This window comes from Theropithecus gelada, chromosome X (genome assembly GCF_003255815.1).
Source record: "Theropithecus gelada isolate Dixy chromosome X, Tgel_1.0, whole genome shotgun sequence".
NCBI lineage: Eukaryota > Metazoa > Chordata > Mammalia > Primates > Cercopithecidae > Theropithecus > Theropithecus gelada.
Genome location: NC_037689.1, coordinates 81768952 through 81778997, shown reverse-complemented (window position 1 = coordinate 81778997; position 10046 = coordinate 81768952). Strand labels below are relative to the sequence as shown.

The following is a 10046-nucleotide window of genomic DNA, read 5'->3' as shown; positions in this document are numbered from 1 at the left end:
AAAAAAAAAAAAAAAAAAAAAAAAAAAAAAAGAAAAGAAATCTCCCGGCTAGGCGCAATGGTTCTCGCTTGTAATCCCAGCAACTTTGAGAGGATCACTCGAGCCCAGGAATTTGAGACCAGCCTGGGCAACATAGCAAGACCCCCACATCTCTATCAAAAAAAAAAAAAAAATTAGCCAGGCATGGTGGTGTGCTCCTGTAGTCCCACCTACTCAGGGAGCTGAGGTGGGAGGATCACTTGAGCCTGAGACGTCAAGGCTGCAGTGAGTCATGATATCCTGCCACTGCACTCCAGCCTGGGTGACAAAGTGAGATCCTGTCTCCAAAAATAAAAATTAAACAAAACCCCTATGAGACCACAGCTGAATATACCAATTCTCCAGTTGTGCTAACTGGTTCACCAATTAGCTCTAGGAAACCATGGTATATGTGAAAGGAACTCTGAGGCTTCTCATTTTCCCTATTTGCTTTGGTCCCTTAGCTAAAATTCACATTTCTATCATCTGCTGAGCAGAGACTTTAGTACCTAGAAAGAAGCAAAGTGTAGCCAAGGATGTGTTGAGTAGCGTAGCACCAAGAGCCAGCCTACCAGTATTCAGGATCCTGCATCCAGGTTGCTGGCTGGAGTCCTGCCCTCTGGCCTTTCATAGTCTCACCTGCCTGTTCTTTTTAAGACAGGGTCTCACTCTGTCATCCAGGCTGGAGTACAATAGCACAATCATTGCTCACTACAACCTCCATTCCCCAGGCTCCAGTGATCTTCCCACCTCAGCCTCCTAAATAGCTGGGACCAAAGATGCATGACACCACGCCCAGCCAATGTTTGGTAGACAGGGTTTTGCCATGTTACACAGGCTAGTTTCAAACTCCTGGGCTCAATCGATCCACCTGCTTTGGCCTCTCAAAGTGCTGGGATTATAGGTGTGAGTCACTACACCCGGCCTCACCTGCCTGTTTCTGAAGGGCACCATAAGGTTACTTCTGACCTGGCCTCTCATCACAACTGGCCACCAGGATGAGCTCCATTCTCAGCAAGAGAACCATTCTTTTTTTTTTTTTTTCTTTTTGAGACGGAGTCTTGCTCTGTCGCCCAGGCTGGAGTGCAGTGGCCGGATCTCAGCTCACTGCAAGCTCCGCCTCCCAGGTTTACACCATTCTCCTGCCACAGCCTCCCGAGTAGCTGGGACTACAGGTGCCCGCCACCTCGCCCGGCTAGTTTTTTGTATTTTTAGTAGAGACGGGGTTTCACCGTGTTAGCCAGGATGGTCTTGATCTCCTGACCTGGTGATCCGCCCGTCTCGGCCTCCCAAAGTGCTGGGATTACAGGCTTGAGCCACCGCGCCTGGCCTGAGAACCATTCTTAAAGCAAGATATCTGGCAAGCCCACTTACACACCTTTCCCATCCCTGATTCAGCTGCGCCCAGTCCCTGCAGAAATTCCTTTTCTGGCCCAGGTACAGTGGCTCACACCTGTAATCCCAGCACTTTGGGAGGCCAGGGTGGGAGGACCACTTGAGCCCAGGAATTCAAGACTGGCCTGCCCAATGTAGCAAGACCTTCCCTACAGAAACAAATTAACTTGGCGTCACGGTGCGTGCCTATAGTCCCAGTTACTCAGGAGGCTGCGGCTGGAGGATCTCTTGAGCCCAGGAGTTTGAGGCTGCATTGAGCTATGACTGAACCATTGCACTCCAGCCTGGGTGATGGAGCAAAACCCTGTCTCTTAAAAAAGTTAATGGGACCCCAGCCATGCTTTGGCATCTGCAATATGAATGGCAGAGAAGCCCTACAGGACCAAATCTGGGCTTCAGGAACCCTGGGCGTGCCTCCTTTAGCTGATTTTCTCTGGCAAGACCAAGTAGTCTGCTGACTCAAAGCCCAGGATGCTGCCAGGGTAGAGACACTGCCCTAAGCCACAGTGCCTCTGCAAGCCTCTTATCCACTGCTAAACCATTATGCCTGGGAAACAGGGACCATTTAACATTCCCAGCTAAATAGGCCAAGTGACTTTACATGTTTATTTTATCTTAAAGATGTCCAAAACACAACTGATTTTCTAAAACCTGTGATGGTGGGATGATTAAGCCTCAGTGGTCTACAGCAAGTTAAATGCAGGTGATGTGAGATACAGCATTTACAAGGGAGTACCTCTCAACATAGGGCAACTTCGCTTCCCAGAGGGCATTTGGCAATGTCTGAAGTAATTTTTGTATTATGACTCAGGGGGTGGGGGGCGGATATCTAGTGGATAGAGGATAGGAATATTGTTAAACATCACACAATGAACAGGACAGCTGCCTACAAATTATGTAGCGCCAAACGTTAACAGTAAGCTGAAAAGCCCTGCTATATGTGGCAAGGGAGGTTTTCATTTTTAGCAGGAAGACATGCTTTACAGGGTAACAGGAACAAGAGAGCGGGTTGAGAGAAGGTTGAAATCACAAGGCAGGATAATTGACACTGAGACGGGAGGGACTGGATTGAGGAAAAGGTGTGTGACAGTAGACCCCATGAAGCAGGGGCACATCTTCCTGAGACTGGCAAGCAAACCTGACACATTTGGGCAAGCAAGAACAGGTTTATGTTCTACATCTCTGTCCTCTGAAAAACAAAGTTGAGGACTGCAGCGGCAGCTGGAGATTAATAAGGGCACTAAGTCCATGGAAGTGCACTGCTTTGCAACATCAACAGCTCATTTACGATGACCTTTAAGGGCAGCTGGAGATTTTCATCCTGCGTTTGGCAAGATGGGCACAGGAATGGGAAAAACAGATGAGCCAGGCTTGTGGATGGGCTAGTGCAATAAAGACTGGAGACGAAAATGAGGGCAGATTTTTAAAAAGCCAAGGGAGCTTAACAGGGCAGAGGGGCCCACTAGGTAGAGAAGCTCTTGGCCAAGTCAAGGGGTGAGATCAATACTCTGGGATTTCTTGGCTGTCTCTACTCCTTGGTTAGTTGCTGTTCCTTTCCCAAGTCTGGTATCTTCTACTTCCCACCACTGACTAAGCCCAGCCAATAACACAGACTGCCTAAGCCTGCCTGAGAATTTAATCACTGTTCATGTTCTACAGTAAAATAGCAGGAAACTGAATTTAAAAAAAATACACAACCCCCCCCACCCCCAACAAAACCAAAATGCTATTAATCCTGCCACAATATTTTTAATTACGTACAAAGGTCTGACATGGCACCCAGGGACCCATTTCACCCACTGCTCTGTTTGGCCGCCAGTCTTTTGTCTCTCTCTTCAGCAATGGTGAGGCGGATACCCTTTCCTCGGGGAAGAGAAATCCATGGTTTGTTGCCCTGGAAGAGAAAACAAGGAGAATGAAAACCCACCACACACCAACTCATAGTGGCTTGGCACATGCTAAACTTGTCACCTCGTTTAACACAACTGAAGTCTGTTTGTGAGAGCACTTGGCATCAGCTAGGCAGTTTTAAGACACGGATGCTGGTTACCAAAAGTACCCACTGCTTGGGTTTCTGGGGCTGTCCTATGAAACTCACTGTATGCCCTTCATAATTAACATCTTATAAGTTTATTGTGCATAGCAGGTACCCACCATTTATTCAAGGGAGTCAAAGTTTAGTAGTACCTAAGGCTAATCATTATGACTCAGCCCAGCTCTGCGTGAGTCCTATCCAGAGGAGGCTTTGCACTAGGTTCAGCAGAGCCAGCCAGAAGCCTGGATGCTGCAATCCCAGCACCCATCTGCACTGACATACTTCCCCAGACTAGAGAGAGAGAAAACCAGACTTACCTTGCCAATAACAAAAATGTTGGAAAGTCGAGTGGCAAAGCTGTTGCCATTGGCATCTTTCACGTGAACCACGTCAAAAGATCCAGGATGCCTCTCTCTGTTGGTGATCACACCAATTCTTCCCAGGTTAGCACCTCCAGTCACCATACACAGGTTACCTAGGCAGGAAGAAATCATCTGCTTCAACCCAATATAACAAATGACAAGCAGTTCAGAGATGGGTCCAAAACAAATTTTATTCCTCCTTTCCCCCCTCATTTGCATTTCCTCATATGGAACTGCTGTCCATGCTAGGACTCCCGGGGCTCACACCTATAATCAGTTCGAGAACAGTCTGGGCAACAGAGTAAGACCCCCCCTCTATAAAACACAGTTTAAAAGAAGAAATGAATATTCTGAGCATTTGTGCCTCTGGCTATAAACAAACCTGGGGGATCGGAGCACATGGTTTTTAATAAAAAGATACCCAGACCCTGTGCAATTCATAATGATCTAGGCCTTAAAGAGGGTACCCAGGTAGCACAGAGGATGCTTACCAGTGTCGAACTTGATGAAATCAGTAATCTTGCCAGTCTCCAAATCAATCTGAATGGTATCATTCACCTTGATGAGGGGATCGGGGTAGCGGATGGTACGGGCATCATGAGTCACCAGATGAGGGATTCCTTTTGTGCCCACAAAGATCTTTCTCACTTTGCATAACTTGTACTAGAAAAATACAAGGGTTAACCACATTCAATCCATCTCACATGTACTTTTTAACCCTACACAGGAACCATGAGTTCCCTAACTGCTGCAGAATAATTGTGGCGCTGACCGTTCTTTCCACCCTCAAGTGTATGTTGCATACAGCCCTTCTCTAGGCTAATCCTCTAACATCCACCATTGCCCTCCACTCCTCCAACATAAATGCCACTCCAGCTTCCCAAGCTCTTTAAGCCTTATGGGGCCCTGGGAATTCTTCCCTTTAACTTGACTTTATCTTAATAGCTCCCTGTACTGAGTTTTGTTTCACCAACAGCAATTGTATTACCAGTTCATCCAATCAACAAATATTTCACATAGCATTTCAATTTTGGATCTCTACTCCCTAATATCAAATCATCACAGATGCCACTGGATGTGCCCTCCAGCCTGCTGATAACAAGGTTGTGCAAAAGGAAATTAGGAGCCACATAAGCCAATTAAATTAACCTTCATTTACAGCCAATAATCCAAACAGCCCTAAACTTTTGTGTAAAACCATCAAAACAAACTGGATTAAATAATCAAAGACTGTAATCTTTTTCTAAACCTCAAGCTAGTGCCTCAAGGACCGTCCATTTCCTCCATGGACACCTTCCCCTCCCCAAAGTAAAGCTACCTCCACAAATGGAGACATGGAAGGGCTCATACTTCAGGTACCCAATAAACAAGTTCCTAGAAATCATTCTCCTTGACTCTTAAGAGACACCAGGAAGTCACGGTTCAATGGAATTCATTTCTACCACAAAAAAAGAAAATCTGCTGAGGAAGTTAACTTCAAATGGGTGTCAATTTTAGGTATCCAGCAATGCTCTACAGCTATCAGCCAGACTTTTAATAAATTTACATGTAAGATAGAATCTCATCAAATTGTTAGCTTGATATTAATAGGTATGAGATTTTAAGTAATCAATACCCACCTCATTGCAAGCAGCACTCGCACTGAACGCAGGCCCTTACAACTAAGTAACTATACTGAGTAAAGACCCAGTTTGCTTGCCACACTCACCTTGGCCTCCTCAGGTGTAATACGATGTACAGCAAAGCGACCCTTGGTGTCATAGATCAGACGGAAATTCTCTCCCGTCTTGTCAATGCTGATGACATCTGAAATCAAGCAGTAACCCGTTACTACATACAGTGATCCCCCACTACCTCATGCCAAGCAACAACCATAGCTCTCTAAGACAAAAAAAGAACCCCCATGTGCCTCCCAGTTCTAATCAAACAAGGATTCTAAAGATTAAAGATCATGGCCAGATTTTCAATATTTCAAAATGCCGTTTTTATGACTGCATGTAAAATTTAAAAGTGAATAGAAATTTAGTTTTGAGAAACATTTCATTTTTATTTGCATATTTTTTATTTAAGTAAAAAACAGAGGGAAAGTCAGGCTGTTTCTGAGAGACTTGACAGATTACAAAAGTTAGAGATATGATCAAGCCCTATGGTATTCGGATACCATAGGGCTTCCATCCATATGCATCTCCAGAGTAGTTAAAACTTCTACTTACCCATGAATCCAGCAGGGTAGGTTATATCAGTTCGGACCTTGCCATCGATCTTAATGAACCGCTGCATGCAAATCTTCTTTACTTCATCTCCTGTCAGGGCATACTTAAGTCTGTTCCTTAGGAAGATGATGAGGGGGAGACACTCTCTCAACTTGTGGGGACCGGTGGATGGACGAGGAGCCTGTAACATTAAAAATGATAATCACTGTTGGGATTCACTCAAGCATTCAAACCCACCTCCTAGTCCACTAGATCCGCTAACTGAACACCAAGACTGTCCATTACACCCAACTTGGGCTTTTACACAGGAGGTGTAAAAAGCTTCCAAAACTATTTCATACCTTAAAGTTTTACAGCATCTTCCCTGTCAGAGGACTAGGATCATTAAGAACATGAATCGAGTCCATGTAAATGTACTATACGGTATGTGGAATAAACGAGGTACAAAAATATTAAACAGACTGGAAGTGGGGGACAGCTAGATAGCACAGCTCCTTCAAGAGCAGAGGAAGCCAATAACAGATATTCCTCCCCTAGCCTGGTCCCCAAATGAGTCCTGGTAGGCACTTAAAAACAGTGGCCACGGAAATATTTATATAAGATACTTACAAACACACCGGTCAATTTATCCAGCATCCAATGCTTTGGAGCTGCTACCCGCTTCAGATGCTTCTTGGGACCACGAGCCTGAAAGTTTTAGGTTGCAATGCTGTTAATCAGGTTTCAGAGCAGCTTACAAAACCTAGTGTGTAACTTCTAGAAAGAACTCTGCTTAGTTTCATCTTCAGCAAAATGTGGACAATATTAAAGAAGTGTAGTTCCGATAAAACAGAAGCAGCAAAGTTACCTAGCAAATACTGTGAGATCCATAAGCTGCAACAAGTCTTCTTATTGTAACAGAGAAGATTCTTGGTTACTATGTTTCAGAACGTTTACTGATTACTATCTTTCAGAACCTTGCTAAAGTGTTTCCATGTTACTGTTTGAAACTGTCTGTTTAGAGGTTAGGGTCTTTCCAGGACACCATACTAGTGAAATGGCCAGGGGGACGCACAGCAACAGAAATGAGCCAGGAGTCTGCCTGTGTTTCTAAAGTTTTCACAGTTTATTACCGTCTGTTTTTGACACGTCTGGAACAAGATTATTCTGACACCCGCACACACACATGTGCTGCTCCTTCGTACACTAAAGCCAAAAGCTGACACCAATTTTACTTTGAAAAGAGTTAAGGAAGCCTCTTTAATGCTGTGTCCAGATGCTTACTGGCCACACATGGTAAAGTCGGGCCGTGCCAAAAAGACAATGACAAAGAAAACCTTTCTCCGCCGGGCGGACCCAGCGCCCACCCGCCTCGGGCTCGCAGTCTCTGCTCCCGGCCCAGCCGCGGCTCCGGCCGGGGAGGAAAAACAGTTTCTCCCGGAACAGGACGTGTGGCCGGGTCAGAGACAGAGGCCTTCCCAACAGCAGCACCAGATTCGCGCCTCCCCAACGCTAGGCCAGCGTTCGCTCTTCGCCCTGGAGCCCGTCCCGGCCTACCACGGAGGCCGTGATCCCTTCGCCTCTGCCCGGCCATCCCCAGTACGAGTCCCGAGACCTCGGGCAGCCCCGGCCCGGGGAGGATGGAGGTGGATACGTCCCAGGAGCTCGCTAAGTAAACAGCTTACCATGGCTGCGTTAGGCAAGGAAAGAGGACCTCCGTCTTCCGGTGCGCGTAGAAATTGGGCCCGGAGACTGCGCGCGCCGGCTATTGAGATGCTCCGCCCAGTTCAGCCCTTTGCTGGCGCGCCGGGACTCTTTCTTGCCATCTGCTGGTGGGAGGTCGGAAGTCCGGAGCTGGAGAACCACGGCGGAAAGAGGGTGTCTCCTAAGGGCGATTTCCTCCCTCCCCTCTTTCCGCCCTTCCTCCTCCCATATTTGCTGAGCGTCTCCTGTGTGCCTGATTCTGTGCTAGGTGCTGGGAATACAAAGATGAACTACACAACATCCCTGCCCTCAAGGAGAGTTCAAAGTGAGCCTACTTCCAATCTCACGTACAGATCATTATATAATCAATAGAATACATTTTAATAAATATTTAATGTTATTTCTTAAACGTATTTTGTCTGTCCCTTTTTCGTGTTCCCTCGAGCCAGCCAGGCAGCCATACTGAGTTGGGAAGAGCCAACAATGTTTTTAACCCCCTCTTGCTTCTCTGCTTTAACCCTGACATCACCCCCCCGCCCCTCCGCGCTTGCTTCCTGTACATCGCATTTGGCACTTACAGAAACTCAGGGAGGAGGGAGGATATTAGAGATCGTCTGGTTATATCTAACTAAAATGTAGATCTGATCCTGCTTCGAAACTGCCCTTGGCCCTCCGTTTCCTGCCCTAAGGGAGCAGGTCCGAGCTTTATCTGGCTCCATTGCTCTCTCCCCGCAATCCCAAACTTCAAAGCTCAAGCCCCGCCAAGCTAGTTTGTTCCAAGGGAGTCAGCTCTTTTTGTTTGTTTGTTTGGGAGACAGGGTCTCACTCTGTCACCCAGGCTGGAGTGCATGGCTCATTGCAGCCTCCGCAGCCGGGGCTCAAGCGATCCTCTCACTTCAGCCCCCACTGGGTTTGGGACAACAGGCCCACGCCACCGCACCCAACTAATTTTTTGTATTTTTTTTTTTTTTTTTTTTTTTGTAGAGACGGGATTTCGCCATGTTGCCTAGGCTGGTCTCGAACTCCTGGACTCAAGCGATCCGCCCGCCTCGACCTCCCAAAGTGCTGGGCCTGAGCCAGTGGCCAGGGTCAGCTCTTTCAAGACTGCTTGTGGACTTGATTCCTAAGCTTGGAACCACCATGAACAGCCAATCCCCCTTCCTGGGTATCACCTAATCCCACACCTCAGCCTTGGAAATGCACAGTTCATGTCCCTCTGGTTCTGTGAGCTCATGGTCCCCTCAGTCAGGGTAAATCTCTCATTCTTACCCCAGAGGCTTGTGTTTAAACTTGGTGAGGGCACACAGCACATTGGGTAGCAAGGGCAATTTTAGTTACCTGTCCTCCACCAAACTGAGCAGCTCCAGGATGGAGCCTGCCCTAATTCATCTGGGCAGGCCCTTTGCCACTGAACAGAGCCTCGGCACTGTGTCCAGCACTTGGTAAATACTTGTTGAATGAATAAACGGAGTCAGCATCCCACTCATTGTGCCAAGTCCTACTGTACTATCCCTGAGAGCATCCAGCCTGTGCCTGAATTCTTCCCACCATGGGATCAAGCTCCTAACTCATGAGGTTCCATTTCACAAGTCTCTATCTCTACCATCCACTTTACCCCTCAGCAGTCTGCAGAGGAGCAAGAGAGGGAAACACTGTTGGCTCCTCTCAAGCAGACAGTATTAACCAAGCAGACAGTATTAACTAGGAGGGCAGGAACTCCTCCTTGTCTAAAATTGGGATACGATCCACAATAAAGCATGTTATAAGAGATTATTGGAAAGGATCGATTAATTGGAGGTGAGGAGTAGAGAGAAGGTGAAGGTGATGAGATAATGGAAGTTGGTTCTGAGGTTTTTAATCTGAGAGCACTGGGAAGATGGTACAATCAACAGAAATGGTGGAGGAGTTGCTGTGGGAGTGGGGGGATAATCATGTGTTTTCCAGCTAAAGAGGATAGGAGAAATGGCTGGTTAGAGCTACAGATCTCACTTAATCAAGATCACACAGCCAGTTTGGGGATGAGGGGGCTTGTCTCTTGCCTCCCAGGTGAATGGTTTGTTTTCATGCCACAGGTTATCAAAGGACTTGAGGAAATCAAAGCATCTTTTTCAGTATATTTCTCTCTCTCAATTTGTATTTATGCACAAACGACATTCTAACAACAATAAAGGGAATTTGGAAAGAGCTAAGTAAATCGCAAACAGTACCTCCCCAAACACCCTAAACACATCATCTGTATTCATTTGTTCCTCTTCCTGTTCTCTTTCTGATCGGTTTGTGTGCATGCATACTTTTACATAATTTTAGTCCTAGCATACAGACCATTTTGTATTCTGTTTT

General features: G+C 46.6%; 1 protein-coding gene across 1 annotated transcript; it reads right to left on the bottom strand.

The window, feature by feature from the left end:
- Window positions 1-3137: 3137 nt before the first annotated feature.
- Window positions 3138-7815, bottom strand: RPS4X (ribosomal protein S4 X-linked). The gene is made up of 7 exons (XM_025372361.1): window positions 7688-7815; window positions 6633-6710; window positions 6024-6204; window positions 5519-5616; window positions 4302-4473; window positions 3766-3923; window positions 3138-3307 (listed from the first exon to the last, which is right to left on the bottom strand). Exons 1-7 carry the CDS (start codon window positions 7688-7690, stop codon window positions 3206-3208), a joined length of 792 nt encoding a protein of 263 aa, XP_025228146.1. The 5' UTR covers window positions 7691-7815; the 3' UTR covers window positions 3138-3205.
- Between the last annotated feature and the right edge of the window lie 2231 nt (window positions 7816-10046).

Bases quoted from the DNA above. Each gene is read 5' to 3' on its own strand.
- RPS4X (XM_025372361.1), bottom strand. The intron at 6,205-6,632 runs GTAAGTATCTTA...TTAATGTTACAG, and splicing joins ATAAATTGACCGGTGTGTTT to GCTCCTCGTCCATCCACCGG. The intron at 5,617-6,023 runs GTAAGTAGAAGT...GCTTGATTTCAG, and splicing joins CTACCCTGCTGGATTCATGG to ATGTCATCAGCATTGACAAG.